We start from the raw sequence: 21,825 nt of genomic DNA on the forward strand, positions 1-21,825 counted from the left end.
TTCATTTTATGTTGGATGTGGAAGAGAAGTTGGAGTAGGATTCTTTTTAGCAAAGAAGCTAGTAATGTTTTGCATTTCATTTGGAGTGTGTTTTCTCTTCATTCTGAAATTTGAATAAATATTCAACTAAATCAAGCAATATTCCCCAAGAAAATTATTTACAAAGATCATCCAAATAGAAAATTGACACGATTACAATACTAACTAATAATTAACAAGCTTAAAATTGACAAGACTAAAATCAACAAACTACTAAGCACTAACCAGTCCACACTGTAATCTAATTATAAATTTATAATCCTCTTTACACTAATACTCTAATAGTCTAATTGCTGTCTTATACAATGTCCGGCATCACATATTCACAATTTCACATAATGACATAAACAGATAAACTAATAAGTTCAATTTAACAGTCAAAACACAATTTACACAAATAATGCAAATTCAATGAACATTCACCGTATATACTAATTTTAAGAGACAAAGTAATGCAAATTTGATCAAAAATTCACAAAAAAAAAAAAAAAAGAATCAATTGATGATTACCTACCTTGCTACGCGGAGGCGGCAGGCGCTGATTGAGGCGAGCAGCGGAGCAGGCGGAGTAGCACTGCAGCAGGGCCACGGCCAGCACTCAGCAAGTCAGCAGCACAGCCCGCACAGGCGGCACAGCAGTCAGCAGAGTAGGCGACGAGGCGTGAGTTAAATTGCGTTAACTACAAATCAACCAAAGTTTAAACCAAAGTTTAATAAAATTAACTAATTAGACTGAATTAAATTGAAGATTAGAAATTAAAAAAAAAATTAGAAATCAACTTACTAGGCACTAGCGATTTCGAAATGCGAAGACTAGAGGCGCTGAGGCGAAGAGGACGGAGTCCACCGTCCACGGAGACGGAGCAGGCGACTGCCGACTAGACGGAGACGGAGCAACCAGATCGGCAGTCGGCAGAGAACGGTGGCTGGGTGGGGAACTGGAGATGAAGCGAAGAGGCGAAGAGAACTAGAGAAGAAGGCTAGGGTTTGAACTTTGAGGAAGACAGTAACTCGGGAAGACGGGAAGCTAATGTTAGTTTTTTTTTTTTTTTTTTTTTAAAATAACTAAAAAAAATTTTGGGCCCTGGTGGGTCACACGTGACCCACAGGCACAAGCCCAGGTGCGCCACTGATTATAAAAGAAAAAATATTTTTTTAAAAATCTTGACCAATCAAATTATGATGCGTGTCAATTGTAACCTGTAAAATAGGTCATCGATTTTTTGTTCTATTAATAGCAGATATGCATTAAAGGTGGTATTATTTTGAAATAAACAAAAGGTTGTTCTATTTATATGGAAGATGGCTGAAAGGTTGTATTATTCACGACAAATTTCCAAAATAAAATGAAACCGAGGTAATAGTAATATATACTCTCAAATGCATGTATTAATATGTAGTGGTGAGCAAAAATTCACGGTATCCTAAATCAAAATCGAAATCGAAATCTGTTAGGAACCGTAGGTTTCGGTTCCGGGTAGCAAAATGGAGAATCCGTTGCAACAGGTTTTGGTTCACAATTTTTTGGAATCAAAGCCTGTAGGGTATCTAGTAACCTGATAAAAGTATCACTTAATTTTAAATCATACATCAATTCATGCCCAATTTTTAATAAATAAAAAAAAAATACTTTGTTTATAATAGTTATAAATATATACTCCCTCCATGTTTTAATAAGTGTTACACTTTGACCGACACATAGTTTTAAGCAATTTAATTGACTTAAATAAAATAAGAGGTAAGTGATGGGGTGGTTGAAGTATTAAAAAATTGTAAAAGAAATATAATGGAGTTAATAGTTTATCGAAAAGTAATGAATGTGAGAGTGAAGAAATAATAAAAAAAAAATTAAAAAAAAAGTAACAGTGAATTTGAGTAGGAATCATAAAAGGAGAAAGATATAGTATTAAAATGTAGTTTTTTTTTTGCCAAAAAATAAAGTAAAACTTATTAAAATATGGCTACATTTGATAAGTGTAACACTTATTAAAACACGAAGGGGGTATACTAAATTTGCCAAACAACTATTTTTGGTTTGTCGTATTTGCAAGTTGTAAGAGTTAAAAATTTATGACCCTCCAAAATTTTTTGAAAAAAAAAAAAAAAACCTAAATGATAAGGTTTCGGTTTCTTTCTCAAAAAAAAAAGGTTCCAGTTCCGATTCCCATGAGGAACTTGTTGCAACAGGTTACAGTTCCGATTTCGGGAATTCCAATAGGGTGCCCTGTTATGCTCACCCCTATTAATATGACTATTAAATCAAAATCAAGTCTTGAGAATCTTGAGATTATTAAAATCCTACTCCGTATCATATCGAGTTGTTGTGTGTTTTATGGAGTTAATGTGCGTTTTACAACTTCATCGACTAAAAAGCCGATTTATCATCCGCCTTGTTTGGCAAATGACTGTTGGCTATTGCCGGTTGGCTGGTTCACTTGGCTTGTTTGACCAGCTGCAATGTTTGACTGTTTATAATGGCTTTTGAAATTGGTTGTTTAAGCTAGTTGTTTATAAAAGCGTTGGGTAAATTTAGTTGGTGGCTGTTTATTAGGTAATTTGTGGGCCAACAAGCCAACAAAAAAAAAGCTACTCATAACTTTTTCATTTTTGACTTAAAAGCCAGCTTTTTCGCTGAATGAAAAGCCAATTACAAACACTTTTATTAGCTATTTGACCTCATAAAAAAAGCCTAAAGCCAAAAAGTAACCAAAAAGCTACTAAAAAGCCATTTGCCAAACATCGCCATCGTCTATTCCTAAGATTGTAATCGATACTCACGAGTCACGACATAACTTTGGGAAATGTTTAAAATCCATCATCATCATTCATATCTGTTTAATATTAATTGAACCACAAAGGCTTTTGGTTTTGTTGCAAAAAGCAGTAAATAATAGTTTAGGTTAAAACATTCAATTTTTAACTAAAAATAAATTTTGTAGAAGAAAGTTTGGCACTAAATTTATAAAGGAAAACTAATCTTACTTGTCATGGTTTTATAAACACCAATTTATTGTGTTGGTATTTTCGATGATTTTGTTTACTCTTAACTAGATTATCCCCGTACGATGCACGATTTAAAAAAAAATATAGTATAAAATTCGTATTTATAATGAATCTTTTCAATTTTGTCATAAATTCATTGGAAGGAGATTTCTTTAAAAAAAATACAATTTGAATATTTCAGGAAAATTTTGGACGTTTGAATTTTTTTTTTATTGGTGTTCCACCCGGTTCACCCTATGAGCTAATCCGGATTCGGAGATTAGTTCTGGATGGTTAGATTCCAGTCTCCTTCCAATTGTTGTTGCGAGGGATCGAACACGGGTCCTCCATACCAAGTGCAATCCCAATCACCATTGCACCAACAACCAATTGGTTGGACGTTTGAATATTAGTGTTAAGGAATTGAGGAGAGGGAATGATATATCTTTAAATCAAAAGAAAAGAATACAGTTGCTATTCAATTTACTATACTTCGGTTTTCTAGATTAAAGTTGTTGAAAAAACTTAATTAGCTTGTTTACGAAGTATCACAAAAAAAAAAAAAAAAAAAAAAAATAACTATCACAAAAAAATGACATCATCAACGATTTTAAGCGGGAAAAAATTTCATAAGAAAGCGACACGTATACAGTTTTGTGGAGAGATGATGTCAGCAATGTTTTGTTTAGTAATAATTAATAGATTTGGTATATTGATTGTTATTACTGTTTACTCTTAATATATTTGATCGCTTATAAGTTATAACTACGTAGTTTCTAATAGTTTCTAACAAACTTTCTAAGCAATCAATTTCTTACACTTAACTTCAATTAGAATCTCGATTTTCTTTAGTTATTTTACTTTTATTAGATTCAAATTTTAACATGTATTAGAAGATGATGCAAATTAAGTGTGCAATTGAAAGGGGAAATAATAGGCCATTGGCCTATCAATTAACTTATAACTTGTTTTGTTAGGGTTAGATTAGGATTGTATAAATAATTGAATAAATGTTATGAATTGGCCAACTCTACACTCCAAAAATCATCCTAGAAAACAACAAATGAAAAACTATCGGTGTACAATATTTCCTTTGATCATGTGCTCAGTTGATCACTGATTTTGTAGCAATTGCAATTTGCAACCGGGCTACTCCAAGTTGACACTGGTCCATGAGTCTTGTTTTCTTCTTCAATGCCTTCCCAAAGTAAAGGCCTTTATTATAGAGCAAAAATACAAATCGGAAGCTAGAAGCACACTGTCTGAATCCATGATATTTTGTTATGTTGCTGCCTGTTTGCTAGTTAGGCTGTCAACTCATTATATAGCATGGGACTGATGTGAGATATGTAGAAAAAAATACCGAGATTAACACTTTGAAGCTGTAAAGCCAATATCATCGTCGTCCACTAAACAGACAAAGACGAGTCTTAAAGAAGTGCCTATCAATCAGTCTCTAATGTCATCTACAAGAAAATTCAGAATTTTGAACCCCTAATGATCAGCCTAAGTTCAGCAATGCTTAATGATTTTGAATGTTGTAATCATTTGAATCATTCTGTGATATTGTGTCGTCAATAACAATCATACTCGAGTTTAATTGACACAGATTTGTGGGCATAATTGCATAATCTGTTTTTACAAAGATAAGAACTATTTAGTTTCAACCTAGCAGTACAGAAGCAACAAGTAAAAAATAATTCGAAAATTTTGCAGCAGAACTTAAAGAAATGGTAATTATATAGTCTAATTTGTTCAATAAAATTAGCAAAAGATTTACTCCAGGTACAAGGTCCAAGGTGACCAGCTACAAAAGTTCATGGACAAATATTAAAAATGAAGTGAACCTGTATTCTCTCATTACTTTCCCTCTCTACACACTAATTACAAAACTATTTTTCCAGAATGTCTATTTACATTACACAAAAACCCCCTTTTCCTATCTTATATACGCAGCGAAGCTTGCCTAAGAGGATGAGCATCTCCATGGTAGAGACCAAGATGGTACATAGCCTTGACAATCAATTCTCTCAACTGAGGATACTGAGCAGTAAGATTTCGATCAGTCCCCTCTAGGGCGGTCAGAAGCCTAGCTCGTTCTAATGCCTCGCTGTTGCCAGCGTTTATAGCAAGGTGACAAAGGAGAACCAATCCATTTACTTGAGCCCTCTCGCTTTCCCTAAGCAATCTCAACAAAGGAACTACCCCATCAAACTCGATGATCGCCTTAGAATGTTCATGACACAGGAAATTCTCCGGATCAACAAACTTTGCTAGAGCAACAGCAGCCTCAGTACCAACCTCATGATTATTACTGCTAAGCTGCTCAACCAAAGGCCCGATTACTCGAGTCTCTTTTGCAGAGAATGTCCTAGAAAGACATCCAATTGATTTTATAGCTGCAATTTGCAAAGCAGGATCACTAGACTCTTTGATCACCCTTACAAGCTGCACCACCACTGCCTTACCAGCAGGGGAACTCGTCTTGAAAGCCGACCTTCGAAGGTCAGCTTTCGATTCAGCAGCCAATGTAATCTCCATTACAGCCATTACACAAATCTTCCTCAACTCCCCTGTTTCTCTCTCAATCAACTTAGCCAAACTAAGCAACCCTTTTGTCTCAGTAATCCTATGACTGTTCGCAACACTATCATTAGCAAGCATCCAAAGTGCCTTAGCACAGCTAATCTTAAGCTCCATCTTAACCTCAGCACTCTCATTCCCTCTTCCCTTCCTAGTCTGCCCTCCTTTACTAACCCCAACATCCGAATACAACGATGAAAACGACGAATAAATCGAATTCAGCTTCGGTTTCCACGACTCTCCTCCTATCCTCTCCTTTTCCCTCTCTTTCTCCCTATTAATCTGAACAATAGGTTTTGGTTCACAATTTTTTGGAATCAAAGCCTGTAGGGTATCTAGTAACCTGATAAAAGTATCACTTAATTTTAAATCATACATCAATTCATGCCCAATTTTTAATAAATAAAAAAAAATACTTTGTTTATAATAGTTATAAATATATACTCCCTCCATGTTTTAATAAGTGTTACACTTTGACCGACACATAGTTTTAAGCAATTTAATTGACTTAAATAAAATAAGAGGTAAGTGATGGGGTGGTTGAAGTATTAAAAAATTGTAAAAGAAATATAATGGAGTTAATAGTTTATCGAAAAGTAATGAATGTGAGAGTGAAGAAATAATAAAAAAAAAATTAAAAAAAAAAAGTAACAGTGAATTTGAGTAGGAATCATAAAAGGAGAAAGATATAGTATTAAAATGTAGTTTTTTTTTTGCCAAAAAATAAAGTAAAACTTATTAAAATATGGCTACATTTGATAAGTGTAACACTTATTAAAACACGAAGGGGGTATACTAAATTTGCCAAACAACTATTTTTGGTTTGTCGTATTTGCAAGTTGTAAGAGTTAAAAATTTATGACCCTCCAAAATTTTTTGAAAAAAAAAAAAAAAACCTAAATGATAAGGTTTCGGTTTCTTTCTCAAAAAAAAAAGGTTCCAGTTCCGATTCCCATGAGGAACTTGTTGCAACAGGTTACAGTTCCGATTTCGGGAATTCCAATAGGGGGCCCTGTTATGCTCACCCCTATTAATATGACTATTAAATCAAAATCAAGTCTTGAGAATCTTGAGATTATTAAAATCCTACTCCGTATCATATCGAGTTGTTGTGTGTTTTATGGAGTTAATGTGCGTTTTACAACTTCATCGACTAAAAAGCCGATTTATCATCCGCCTTGTTTGGCAAATGACTGTTGGCTATTGCCGGTTGGCTGGTTCACTTGGCTTGTTTGACCAGCTGCAATGTTTGACTGTTTATAATGGCTTTTGAAATTGGTTGTTTAAGCTAGTTGTTTATAAAAGCGTTGGGTAAATTTAGTTGGTGGCTGTTTATTAGGTAATTTGTGGGCCAACAAGCCAACAAAAAAAAAGCTACTCATAACTTTTTCATTTTTGACTTAAAAGCCAGCTTTTTCGCTGAATGAAAAGCCAATTACAAACACTTTTATTAGCTATTTGACCTCATAAAAAAAGCCAAAAGCCAAAAAGTAACCAAAAAGCTACTAAAAAGCCATTTGCCAAACATCGCCATCGTCTATTCCTAAGATTGTAATCGATACTCACGAGTCACGACATAACTTTGGGAAATGTTTAAAATCCATCATCATCAGCCATATCTGTTTAATATTAATTGAACCACAAAGGCTTTTGGTTTTGTTGCAAAAAGCAGTAAATAATAGTTTAGGTTAAAACATTCAATTTTTAACTAAAAATAAATTTTGTAGAAGAAAGTTTGGCACTAAATTTATAAAGGAAAACTAATCTTACTTGTCATGGTTTTATAAACACCAATTTATTGTGTTGGTATTTTGGATGATTTTGTTTACTCTTAACTAGATTATCCCCGTACGATGCACGATTTAAAAAAAAAATATAGTATAAAATTCGTATTTATAATGAATCTTTTCAATTTTGTCATAAATTCATTGGAAGGAGATTTCTTTAAAAAAAATACAATTTGAATATTTCAGGAAAATTTTGGACGTTTGAATTTTTTTTTTTATTGGTGTTCCACCCGGTTCACCCTATGAGCTAATCCGGATTCGGAGATTAGTTCTGGATGGTTAGATTCCAGTCTCCTTCCAATTGTTGTTGCGAGGGATCGAACACGGGTCCTCCATACCAAGTGCAATCCCAATCACCATTGCACCAACAACCAATTGGTTGGACGTTTGAATATTAGTGTTAAGGAATTGAGGAGAGGGAATGATATATCTTTAAATCAAAAGAAAAGAATACAGTTGCTATTCAATTTACTATACTTCGGTTTTCTAGATTAAAGTTGTTGAAAAAAACTTAATTAGCTTGTTTACGAAGTATCACAAAAAAAAAAAAAAAAAAAAAAAAAATAACTATCACAAAAAAATGACATCATCAACGATTTTAAGCGGGAAAAAATTTCATAAGAAAGCGACACGTATACAGTTTTGTGGAGAGATGATGTCAGCAATGTTTTGTTTAGTAATAATTAATAGATTTGGTATATTGATTGTTATTACTGTTTACTCTTAATATATTTGATCGCTTATAAGTTATAACTACGTAGTTTCTAATAGTTTCTAACAAACTTTCTAAGCAATCAATTTCTTACACTTAACTTCAATTAGAATCTCGATTTTCTTTAGTTATTTTACTTTTATTAGATTCAAATTTTAACATGTATTAGAAGATGATGCAAATTAAGTGTGCAATTGAAAGGGGAAATAATAGGCCATTGGCCTATCAATTAACTTATAACTTGTTTTGTTAGGGTTAGATTAGGATTGTATAAATAATTGAATAAATGTTATGAATTGGCCAACTCTACACTCCAAAAATCATCCTAGAAAACAACAAATGAAAAACTATCGGTGTACAACATTTCCTTTGATCATGTGCTCAGTTGATCACTGATTTTGTAGCAATTGCAATTTGCAACCGGGCTACTCCAAGTTGACACTGGTCCATGAGTCTTGTTTTCTTCTTCAATGCCTTCCCAAAGTAAAGGCCTTTATTATAGAGCAAAAATACAAATCGGAAGCTAGAAGCACACTGTCTGAATCCATGATATTTTGTTATGTTGCTGCCTGTTTGCTAGTTAGGCTGTCAACTCATTATATAGCATGGGACTGATGTGAGATATGTAGAAAAAAATACCGAGATTAACACTTTGAAGCTGTAAAGCCAATATCATCGTCGTCCACTAAACAGACAAAGACGAGTCTTAAAGAAGTGCCTATCAATCAGTCTCTAATGTCATCTACAAGAAAATTCAGAATTTTGAACCCCTAATGATCAGCCTAAGTTCAGCAATGCTTAATGATTTTGAATGTTGTAATCATTTGAATCATTCTGTGATATTGTGTCGTCAATAACAATCATACTCGAGTTTAATTGACACAGATTTGTGGGCATAATTGCATAATCTGTTTTTACAAAGATAAGAACTATTTAGTTTCAACCTAGCAGTACAGAAGCAACAAGTAAAAAATAATTCGAAAATTTTGCAGCAGAACTTAAAGAAATGGTAATTATATAGTCTAATTTGTTCAATAAAATTAGCAAAAGATTTACTCCAGGTACAAGGTCCAAGGTGACCAGCTACAAAAGTTCATGGACAAATATTAAAAATGAAGTGAACCTGTATTCTCTCATTACTTTCCCTCTCTACACACTAATTACAAAACTATTTTTCCAGAATGTCTATTTACATTACACAAAAACCCCCTTTTCCTATCTTATATACGCAGCGAAGCTTGCCTAAGAGGATGAGCATCTCCATGGTAGAGACCAAGATGGTACATAGCCTTGACAATCAATTCTCTCAACTGAGGATACTGAGCAGTAAGATTTCGATCAGTCCCCTCTAGGGCGGTCAGAAGCCTAGCTCGTTCTAATGCCTCGCTGTTGCCAGCGTTTATAGCAAGGTGACAAAGGAGAACCAATCCATTTACTTGAGCCCTCTCGCTTTCCCTAAGCAATCTCAACAAAGGAACTACCCCATCAAACTCGATGATCGCCTTAGAATGTTCATGACACAGGAAATTCTCCGGATCAACAAACTTTGCTAGAGCAACAGCAGCCTCAGTACCAACCTCATGATTATTACTGCTAAGCTGCTCAACCAAAGGCCCGATTACTCGAGTCTCTTTTGCAGAGAATGTCCTAGAAAGACATCCAATTGATTTTATAGCTGCAATTTGCAAAGCAGGATCACTAGACTCTTTGATCACCCTTACAAGCTGCACCACCACTGCCTTACCAGCAGGGGAACTCGTCTTGAAAGCCGACCTTCGAAGGTCAGCTTTCGATTCAGCAGCCAATGTAATCTCCATTACAGCCATTACACAAATCTTCCTCAACTCCCCTGTTTCTCTCTCAATCAACTTAGCCAAACTAAGCAACCCTTTTGTCTCAGTAATCCTATGACTGTTCGCAACACTATCATTAGCAAGCATCCAAAGTGCCTTAGCACAGCTAATCTTAAGCTCCATCTTAACCTCAGCACTCTCATTCCCTCTTCCCTTCCTAGTCTGCCCTCCTTTACTAACCCCAACATCCGAATACAACGATGAAAACGACGAATAAATCGAATTCAGCTTCGGTTTCCACGACTCTCCTCCTATCCTCTCCTTTTCCCTCTCTTTCTCCCTATTAATCTGAACAATAGGTTTTGGTTCACAATTTTTTGGAATCAAAGCCTGTAGGGTATCTAGTAACCTGATAAAAGTATCACTTAATTTTAAATCATACATCAATTCATGCCCAATTTTTAATAAATAAAAAAAAATACTTTGTTTATAATAGTTATAAATATATACTCCCTCCATGTTTTAATAAGTGTTACACTTTGACCGACACATAGTTTTAAGCAATTTAATTGACTTAAATAAAATAAGAGGTAAGTGATGGGGTGGTTGAAGTATTAAAAAATTGTAAAAGAAATATAATGGAGTTAATAGTTTATCGAAAAGTAATGAATGTGAGAGTGAAGAAATAATAAAAAAAAAATTAAAAAAAAAAAGTAACAGTGAATTTGAGTAGGAATCATAAAAGGAGAAAGATATAGTATTAAAATGTAGTTTTTTTTTTGCCAAAAAATAAAGTAAAACTTATTAAAATATGGCTACATTTGATAAGTGTAACACTTATTAAAACACGAAGGGGGTATACTAAATTTGCCAAACAACTATTTTTGGTTTGTCGTATTTGCAAGTTGTAAGAGTTAAAAATTTATGACCCTCCAAAATTTTTTGAAAAAAAAAAAAAAACCTAAATGATAAGGTTTCGGTTTCTTTCTCAAAAAAAAAAGGTTCCAGTTCCGATTCCCATGAGGAACTTGTTGCAACAGGTTACAGTTCCGATTTCGGGAATTCCAATAGGGGGCCCTGTTATGCTCACCCCTATTAATATGACTATTAAATCAAAATCAAGTCTTGAGAATCTTGAGATTATTAAAATCCTACTCCGTATCATATCGAGTTGTTGTGTGTTTTATGGAGTTAATGTGCGTTTTACAACTTCATCGACTAAAAAGCCGATTTATCATCCGCCTTGTTTGGCAAATGACTGTTGGCTATTGCCGGTTGGCTGGTTCACTTGGCTTGTTTGACCAGCTGCAATGTTTGACTGTTTATAATGGCTTTTGAAATTGGTTGTTTAAGCTAGTTGTTTATAAAAGCGTTGGGTAAATTTAGTTGGTGGCTGTTTATTAGGTAATTTGTGGGCCAACAAGCCAACAAAAAAAAAAGCTACTCATAACTTTTTCATTTTTGACTTAAAAGCCAGCTTTTTCGCTGAATGAAAAGCCAATTACAAACACTTTTATTAGCTATTTGACCTCATAAAAAAAGCCAAAAGCCAAAAAGTAACCAAAAAGCTACTAAAAAGCCATTTGCCAAACATCGCCATCGTCTATTCCTAAGATTGTAATCGATACTCACGAGTCACGACATAACTTTGGGAAATGTTTAAAATCCATCATCATCAGCCATATCTGTTTAATATTAATTGAACCACAAAGGCTTTTGGTTTTGTTGCAAAAAGCAGTAAATAATAGTTTAGGTTAAAACATTCAATTTTTAACTAAAAATAAATTTTGTAGAAGAAAGTTTGGCACTAAATTTATAAAGGAAAACTAATCTTACTTGTCATGGTTTTATAAACACCAATTTATTGTGTTGGTATTTTGGATGATTTTGTTTACTCTTAACTAGATTATCCCCGTACGATGCACGATTTAAAAAAAAAATATAGTATAAAATTCGTATTTATAATGAATCTTTTCAATTTTGTCATAAATTCATTGGAAGGAGATTTCTTTAAAAAAAATACAATTTGAATATTTCAGGAAAATTTTGGACGTTTGAATTTTTTTTTTTATTGGTGTTCCACCCGGTTCACCCTATGAGCTAATCCGGATTCGGAGATTAGTTCTGGATGGTTAGATTCCAGTCTCCTTCCAATTGTTGTTGCGAGGGATCGAACACGGGTCCTCCATACCAAGTGCAATCCCAATCACCATTGCACCAACAACCAATTGGTTGGACGTTTGAATATTAGTGTTAAGGAATTGAGGAGAGGGAATGATATATCTTTAAATCAAAAGAAAAGAATACAGTTGCTATTCAATTTACTATACTTCGGTTTTCTAGATTAAAGTTGTTGAAAAAACTTAATTAGCTTGTTTACGAAGTATCACAAAAAAAAAAAAAAAAAAAAAAAAAAAAATAACTATCACAAAAAAATGACATCATCAACGATTTTAAGCGGGAAAAAATTTCATAAGAAAGCGACACGTATACAGTTTTGTGGAGAGATGATGTCAGCAATGTTTTGTTTAGTAATAATTAATAGATTTGGTATATTGATTGTTATTACTGTTTACTCTTAATATATTTGATCGCTTATAAGTTATAACTACGTAGTTTCTAATAGTTTCTAACAAACTTTCTAAGCAATCAATTTCTTACACTTAACTTCAATTAGAATCTCGATTTTCTTTAGTTATTTTACTTTTATTAGATTCAAATTTTAACATGTATTAGAAGATGATGCAAATTAAGTGTGCAATTGAAAGGGGAAATAATAGGCCATTGGCCTATCAATTAACTTATAACTTGTTTTGTTAGGGTTAGATTAGGATTGTATAAATAATTGAATAAATGTTATGAATTGGCCAACTCTACACTCCAAAAATCATCCTAGAAAACAACAAATGAAAAACTATCGGTGTACAATATTTCCTTTGATCATGTGCTCAGTTGATCACTGATTTTGTAGCAATTGCAATTTGCAACCGGGCTACTCCAAGTTGACACTGGTCCATGAGTCTTGTTTTCTTCTTCAATGCCTTCCCAAAGTAAAGGCCTTTATTATAGAGCAAAAATACAAATCGGAAGCTAGAAGCACACTGTCTGAATCCATGATATTTTGTTATGTTGCTGCCTGTTTGCTAGTTAGGCTGTCAACTCATTATATAGCATGGGACTGATGTGAGATATGTAGAAAAAAATACCGAGATTAACACTTTGAAGCTGTAAAGCCAATATCATCGTCGTCCACTAAACAGACAAAGACGAGTCTTAAAGAAGTGCCTATCAATCAGTCTCTAATGTCATCTACAAGAAAATTCAGAATTTTGAACCCCTAATGATCAGCCTAAGTTCAGCAATGCTTAATGATTTTGAATGTTGTAATCATTTGAATCATTCTGTGATATTGTGTCGTCAATAACAATCATACTCGAGTTTAATTGACACAGATTTGTGGGCATAATTGCATAATCTGTTTTTACAAAGATAAGAACTATTTAGTTTCAACCTAGCAGTACAGAAGCAACAAGTAAAAAATAATTCGAAAATTTTGCAGCAGAACTTAAAGAAATGGTAATTATATAGTCTAATTTGTTCAATAAAATTAGCAAAAGATTTACTCCAGGTACAAGGTCCAAGGTGACCAGCTACAAAAGTTCATGGACAAATATTAAAAATGAAGTGAACCTGTATTCTCTCATTACTTTCCCTCTCTACACACTAATTACAAAACTATTTTTCCAGAATGTCTATTTACATTACACAAAAACCCCCTTTTCCTATCTTATATACGCAGCGAAGCTTGCCTAAGAGGATGAGCATCTCCATGGTAGAGACCAAGATGGTACATAGCCTTGACAATCAATTCTCTCAACTGAGGATACTGAGCAGTAAGATTTCGATCAGTCCCCTCTAGGGCGGTCAGAAGCCTAGCTCGTTCTAATGCCTCGCTGTTGCCAGCGTTTATAGCAAGGTGACAAAGGAGAACCAATCCATTTACTTGAGCCCTCTCGCTTTCCCTAAGCAATCTCAACAAAGGAACTACCCCATCAAACTCGATGATCGCCTTAGAATGTTCATGACACAGGAAATTCTCCGGATCAACAAACTTTGCTAGAGCAACAGCAGCCTCAGTACCAACCTCATGATTATTACTGCTAAGCTGCTCAACCAAAGGCCCGATTACTCGAGTCTCTTTTGCAGAGAATGTCCTAGAAAGACATCCAATTGATTTTATAGCTGCAATTTGCAAAGCAGGATCACTAGACTCTTTGATCACCCTTACAAGCTGCACCACCACTGCCTTACCAGCAGGGGAACTCGTCTTGAAAGCCGACCTTCGAAGGTCAGCTTTCGATTCAGCAGCCAATGTAATCTCCATTACAGCCATTACACAAATCTTCCTCAACTCCCCTGTTTCTCTCTCAATCAACTTAGCCAAACTAAGCAACCCTTTTGTCTCAGTAATCCTATGACTGTTCGCAACACTATCATTAGCAAGCATCCAAAGTGCCTTAGCACAGCTAATCTTAAGCTCCATCTTAACCTCAGCACTCTCATTCCCTCTTCCCTTCCTAGTCTGCCCTCCTTTACTAACCCCAACATCCGAATACAACGATGAAAACGACGAATAAATCGAATTCAGCTTCGGTTTCCACGACTCTCCTCCTATCCTCTCCTTTTCCCTCTCTTTCTCCCTATTAATCTGAACAATAGGTTTTGGTTCACAATTTTTTGGAATCAAAGCCTGTAGGGTATCTAGTAACCTGATAAAAGTATCACTTAATTTTAAATCATACATCAATTCATGCCCAATTTTTAATAAATAAAAAAAAATACTTTGTTTATAATAGTTATAAATATATACTCCCTCCATGTTTTAATAAGTGTTACACTTTGACCGACACATAGTTTTAAGCAATTTAATTGACTTAAATAAAATAAGAGGTAAGTGATGGGGTGGTTGAAGTATTAAAAAATTGTAAAAGAAATATAATGGAGTTAATAGTTTATCGAAAAGTAATGAATGTGAGAGTGAAGAAATAATAAAAAAAAAATTAAAAAAAAAAAAGTAACAGTGAATTTGAGTAGGAATCATAAAAGGAGAAAGATATAGTATTAAAATGTAGTTTTTTTTTTGCCAAAAAATAAAGTAAAACTTATTAAAATATGGCTACATTTGATAAGTGTAACACTTATTAAAACACGAAGGGGGTATACTAAATTTGCCAAACAACTATTTTTGGTTTGTCGTATTTGCAAGTTGTAAGAGTTAAAAATTTATGACCCTCCAAAATTTTTTGAAAAAAAAAAAAAAAAACCTAAATGATAAGGTTTCGGTTTCTTTCTCAAAAAAAAAAGGTTCCAGTTCCGATTCCCATGAGGAACTTGTTGCAACAGGTTACAGTTCCGATTTCGGGAATTCCAATAGGGGGCCCTGTTATGCTCACCCCTATTAATATGACTATTAAATCAAAATCAAGTCTTGAGAATCTTGAGATTATTAAAATCCTACTCCGTATCATATCGAGTTGTTGTGTGTTTTATGGAGTTAATGTGCGTTTTACAACTTCATCGACTAAAAAGCCGATTTATCATCCGCCTTGTTTGGCAAATGACTGTTGGCTATTGCCGGTTGGCTGGTTCACTTGGCTTGTTTGACCAGCTGCAATGTTTGACTGTTTATAATGGCTTTTGAAATTGGTTGTTTAAGCTAGTTGTTTATAAAAGCGTTGGGTAAATTTAGTTGGTGGCTGTTTATTAGGTAATTTGTGGGCCAACAAGCCAACAAAAAAAAAGCTACTCATAACTTTTTCATTTTTGACTTAAAAGCCAGCTTTTTCGCTGAATGAAAAGCCAATTACAAACACTTTTATTAGCTATTTGACCTCATAAAAAAAGCCAAAAGCCAAAAAGTAACCAAAAAGCTACTAAAAAGCCATTTGCCAAACATCGCCATCGTCTATTCCTAAGATTGTAATCGATACTCACGAGTCACGACATAACTTTGGGAAATGTTTAAAATCCATCATCATCAGCCATATCTGTTTAATATTAATTGAACCACAAAGGCTTTTGGTTTTGTTGCAAAAAGCAGTAAATAATAGTTTAGGTTAAAACATTCAATTTTTAACTAAAAATAAATTTTGTAGAAGAAAGTTTGGCACTAAATTTATAAAGGAAAACTAATCTTACTTGTCATGGTTTTATAAACACCAATTTATTGTGTTGGTATTTTGGATGATTTTGTTTACTCTTAACTAGATTATCCCCGTACGATGCACGATTTAAAAAAAAATATAGTATAAAATTCGTATTTATAATGAATCTTTTCAATTTTGTCATAAATTCATTGGAAGGAGATTTCTTTAAAAAAAATACAATTTGAATATTTCAGGAAAATTTTGGACGTTTGAATTTTTTTTTTTATTGGTGTTCCACCCGGTTCACCCTATGAGCTAATCCGGATTCGGAGATTAGTTCTGGATGGTTAGATTCCAGTCTCCTTCCAATTGTTGTTGCGAGGGATCGAACACGGGTCCTCCATACCAAGTGCAATCCCAATCACCATTGCACCAACAACCAATTGGTTGGACGTTTGAATATTAGTGTTAAGGAATTGAGGAGAGGGAATGATATATCTTTAAATCAAAAGAAAAGAATACAGTTGCTATTCAATTTACTATACTTCGGTTTTCTAGATTAAAGTTGTTGAAAAAACTTAATTAGCTTGTTTACGAAGTATCACAAAAAAAAAAAAAAAAAAAAAAAAAAAAAAATAACTATCACAAAAAAATGACATCATCAACGATTTTAAGCGGGAAAAAATTTCATAAGAAAGCGACACGTATACAGTTTTGTGGAGAGATGATGTCAGCAATGTTTTGTTTAGTAATAATTAATAGATTTGGTATATTGATTGTTATTACTGTTTACTCTTAATATATTTGATCGCTTATAAGTTATAACTACGTAGTTTCTAATAGTTTCTAACAAACTTTCTAAGCAATCAATTTCTTACACTTAACTTCAATTAGAATCTCGATTTTCTTTAGTTATTTTACTTTTATTAGATTCAAATTTTAACATGTATTAGAAGATGATGCAAATTAAGTGTGCAATTGAAAGGGGAAATAATAGGCCATTGGCCTATCAATTAACTTATAACTTGTTTTGTTAGGGTTAGATTAGGATTGTATAAATAATTGAATAAATGTTATGAATTGGCCAACTCTACACTCCAAAAATCATCCTAGAAAACAACAAATGAAAAACTATCGGTGTACAATATTTCCTTTGATCATGTGCTCAGTTGATCACTGATTTTGTAGCAATTGCAATTTGCAACCGGGCTACTCCAAGTTGACACTGGTCCATGAGTCTTGTTTTCTTCTTCAATGCCTTCCCAAAGTAAAGGCCTTTATTATAGAGCAAAAATACAAATCGGAAGCTAGAAGCACACTGTCTGAATCCATGATATTTTGTTATGTTGCTGCCTGTTTGCTAGTTAGGCTGTCAACTCATTATATAGCATGGGACTGATGTGAGATATGTAGAAAAAAATACCGAGATTAACACTTTGAAGCTGTAAAGCCAATATCATCGTCGTCCACTAAACAGACAAAGACGAGTCTTAAAGAAGTGCCTATCAATCAGTCTCTAATGTCATCTACAAGAAAATTCAGAATTTTGAACCCCTAATGATCAGCCTAAGTTCAGCAATGCTTAATGATTTTGAATGTTGTAATCATTTGAATCATTCTGTGATATTGTGTCGTCAATAACAATCATACTCGAGTTTAATTGACACAGATTTGTGGGCATAATTGCATAATCTGTTTTTACAAAGATAAGAACTATTTAGTTTCAACCTAGCAGTACAGAAGCAACAAGTAAAAAATAATTCGAAAATTTTGCAGCAGAACTTAAAGAAATGGTAATTATATAGTCTAATTTGTTCAATAAAATTAGCAAAAGATTTACTCCAGGTACAAGGTCCAAGGTGACCAGCTACAAAAGTTCATGGACAAATATTAAAAATGAAGTGAACCTGTATTCTCTCATTACTTTCCCTCTCTACACACTAATTACAAAACTATTTTTCCAGAATGTCTATTTACATTACACAAAAACCCCCTTTTCCTATCTTATATACGCAGCGAAGCTTGCCTAAGAGGATGAGCATCTCCATGGTAGAGACCAAGATGGTACATAGCCTTGACAATCAATTCTCTCAACTGAGGATACTGAGCAGTAAGATTTCGATCAGTCCCCTCTAGGGCGGTCAGAAGCCTAGCTCGTTCTAATGCCTCGCTGTTGCCAGCGTTTATAGCAAGGTGACAAAGGAGAACCAATCCATTTACTTGAGCCCTCTCGCTTTCCCTAAGCAATCTCAACAAAGGAACTACCCCATCAAACTCGATGATCGCCTTAGAATGTTCATGACACAGGAAATTCTCCGGATCAACAAACTTTGCTAGAGCAACAGCAGCCTCAGTACCAACCTCATGATTATTACTGCTAAGCTGCTCAACCAAAGGCCCGATTACTCGAGTCTCTTTTGCAGAGAATGTCCTAGAAAGACATCCAATTGATTTTATAGCTGCAATTTGCAAAGCAGGATCACTAGACTCTTTGATCACCCTTACAAGCTGCACCACCACTGCCTTACCAGCAGGGGAACTCGTCTTGAAAGCCGACCTTCGAAGGTCAGCTTTCGATTCAGCAGCCAATGTAATCTCCATTACAGCCATTACACAAATCTTCCTCAACTCCCCTGTTTCTCTCTCAATCAACTTAGCCAAACTAAGCAACCCTTTTGTCTCAGTAATCCTATGACTGTTCGCAACACTATCATTAGCAAGCATCCAAAGTGCCTTAGCACAGCTAATCTTAAGCTCCATCTTAACCTCAGCACTCTCATTCCCTCTTCCCTTCCTAGTCTGCCCTCCTTTACTAACCCCAACATCCGAATACAACGATGAAAACGACGAATAAATCGAATTCAGCTTCGGTTTCCACGACTCTCCTCCTATCCTCTCCTTTTCCCTCTCTTTCTCCCTATTAATCTGAACAATAGAGTGAATACTATGATGATTCTTCTTCATAATCTCGGGTTCGTCTTCCAACATCTCGAACGACAACAACGAAACCAAGGGACGAATCACATTCTCCCTCCCAAACTCCTCCTTAGCAACACCACCATCAAATTCAGCCATCCTTGCAACTAATTCCGCCATCTTAACCTGAACCCTCATAGGAGAATCCCCCAAAACTTGAACAATCAAAGGAATACCCAAACAATCAACAATAACCCTAACTCTATCCCCATCATTCGCGACATTATACAACGCCACCGCGGCCGTAATTTGCGCCTCGGCGGAGTTAATTTCCTTCAATAATCTCAACAATGGCGGAACCCCACCTTCTTCAACAATTATCTTCTTGTTACGATCATTATCTCGGGCCAAAAACCCGATCTCATGACCCGCTTCAATTCGGGCGGTTAAAGAAGAACCCATTTGAACAGTCGCTGTATAAGACCAAACCCAGGCTAAAATCGGGTCGTTGCTTGCGATTGGTGGAAGAGACAAAACGACGTCGTCGTTATTGATGTTATCGTCGTTTGCGTCGACATGGAAGACGGAAAGAAGCCAGCGTAAGTCGGCGGCGGAGGTGTCGAGGAGAGAGAGAAGCTTCCGGAAATCAGCGACGGTGATGAGGTTGACGAGGCGGTGGAAGAAGGTGCTGCGACGGCGGCATTTGCGGAGGAGGGTGTGGGCCCGATGAAGGGTTCGAGAAACTTCGGCGGATATGCGACGGAGAGGGCGGTCATAGATTGCGGAGGAGTTAGCGGTGGTGAAGCGGACGAGTGAGCGGAGCATGTGGGCGAGACGGTCGACGTATTTAGCGAGTTCATAGCAGTCCTGTTTGAAGGAGGTTGACTCGTTGGCTAACTCGCGAACTCGTTCAGCGAGTACAATTGGTTCTGAGAGTTGTTCTCCGAGGGGTTTTTCGTCGTCGATTAGCGTCGCCGGGATAACAGTCGCCGACGTCGGAAGTTTCGTCATTTTATGGAGGAGAAAATGAAAAGCGTCAGAAAATGAGAAGATTTTTTTGAATTTATTTTATTTTATTTTGAGGGAAAAGGAAATGAAAGAGTGGATTTAATTTGTGAGAGTCAATTTATGAGTCTACGGATGTCAGTTTCAATCTTTTGGACTCCTTTTGTTTTCTGCTTTTTGCTTTTTGATTTTGGTTTATTATATTTTGATTGTGATGATTATTGTCATTAAATGAGCTAAATGAGAGAGAATTAGAGAAAGAGATATAAGTAGATATAAGTAGGATTAAGGCCTTGTTTAGTTCAACTTATTTATACTTATTTCAGAAAAAATAAGTTCAGATCAGAACATCGTTTTATGTGCAGTTTTTTATCGCTAAATATTCTTAGTTTCGTAATGAAAAAGATTGTGAAAATTACATATTAATAAACTACACATTATTACGAATCTAACAAGATCCCACTTGATATATTTTTTCTGTTATATAAAATCTTTAATGTGAAATGATAAATTTTTAATAATTTAAATCCTAAATCATTATCCATTGTTTTACCATATCTTTTATTTCGATAGAATCACCAACCTCGTCCACAACCAACCTACTACATCAATGGATAAATTGAACTGTGAAATGTTAGCCAAACTGAAATTGATATAAATAAAATCTTTACATTTATATAAAATAAATAAATATATTTACCAATAAATGAAAAATTGTTGCGATATAAAATCAAATTTATGCATTGGAATTTTTTCATCATCTCCAAAAATAATCAAAGTCATCCATATATTAAGTATACAACATCTAATCGTGTGCCATTACATAAACAAATAATCGTTAAGTATCCTAAATAAATACAATGTAACTAATAATTACAAATATAAATTTAAACAAAAGATTTTAAAAATTACTTGGACATTGATGACCTAAAACTAACACAAAATTCGCTTGATGGGGTTTTGTATTGATACGAAATTTTATTTGTGTCGTATAATGTGTTAGATTTGCATGTAAAAAAACATTTAGTAAATAAAACATAAACATATAATCGTTGAGTATCCCAAATTAATACAATGTAAGTAATAATTAGAAATACTAATATAAACATAGGATTTTAAAAATTAAGCTAAAAATTATTCGGCCATTGATGAAATTAACACAAAATTACTAACACAAAATTCGCTTGATAGGGAATTTTATTGATACGAAATTTTGTTTGTGTCGTATGATGTGTCAATTATAATTATAATTATAATTATAATTATAATTATAATTATAATTATAATTATAATTATAATTAATTAATTATAATTAACAAATAATATGTATTTCTTATCATAAATACTATCAAAATTTATCTTATAATGATAGGTATCAAGCTTTATTATAAGCGTTTATCATTTAAATATTTTTTAATATATTATTTTTTGGATTTCTTATACTCGTAGTATTGAATTAATAATTTTATCTTTTCCTATATTTTTACTTTATTTTTTTCATTAAAATAATTTATTTCGTGGATTATAATCTATGTGGCATTAAAATTTGGAAAAATTCATGGGAATAATCCCACCTTTGCGCCGTTCGTTTTTAATAATCCCACCTTTACCCCCCCATTCTTTTTTAATGGTCCCGGGTGACCAGTAACCGGTTGAATAGGTTAATTTTTTTTTTTTTAAAGTTTATTTTACACATATCACCACGTAATTGGTCAAAAAAATAAGTTTTAGTTTTAATTTTGTTTTAAGAAATGATAATTAGCAATTAACATTAATTACTTATTTTTAATAATTTTCTCATGGAAAAAAAAACTAAATATTAAAACCACTACCAGCCACCTCCCTGCCCCACCGTCGTCCTA

At 34.1% G+C, this 21,825-nt stretch overlaps 2 protein-coding genes across 2 annotated transcripts; both read right to left on the bottom strand.

The window, feature by feature from the left end:
• Window positions 1-4,965: 4,965 nt before the first annotated feature.
• On the bottom strand, window positions 4,966-11,496 carry LOC110713596. Its single transcript, XM_021892045.1, has 3 exons — window positions 11,426-11,496; window positions 9,346-10,305; window positions 4,966-5,947 (listed from the first exon to the last, which is right to left on the bottom strand). The coding sequence occupies exons 1-3, from the start codon at window positions 11,494-11,496 to the stop codon at window positions 4,966-4,968; spliced, it is 2,013 nt and encodes a 670-aa protein (XP_021747737.1).
• A 1,965-nt stretch (window positions 11,497-13,461) lies between these two features.
• Window positions 13,462-20,045, bottom strand: LOC110709286 (ARM REPEAT PROTEIN INTERACTING WITH ABF2-like). Its single transcript, XM_021887504.1, has 2 exons — window positions 18,968-20,045; window positions 13,462-14,604 (listed from the first exon to the last, which is right to left on the bottom strand). Exons 1-2 carry the CDS (start codon window positions 19,967-19,969, stop codon window positions 13,684-13,686), a joined length of 1,923 nt encoding a protein of 640 aa, XP_021743196.1. The 5' UTR covers window positions 19,970-20,045; the 3' UTR covers window positions 13,462-13,683.
• Window positions 20,046-21,825: the final 1,780 nt, after the last annotated feature.

The sequence above is a fragment of the Chenopodium quinoa genome, unplaced genomic scaffold, assembly GCF_001683475.1.
Source record: "Chenopodium quinoa cultivar QQ74 unplaced genomic scaffold, ASM168347v1, whole genome shotgun sequence".
Classification (NCBI taxonomy): domain Eukaryota; kingdom Viridiplantae; phylum Streptophyta; class Magnoliopsida; order Caryophyllales; family Amaranthaceae; genus Chenopodium; species Chenopodium quinoa.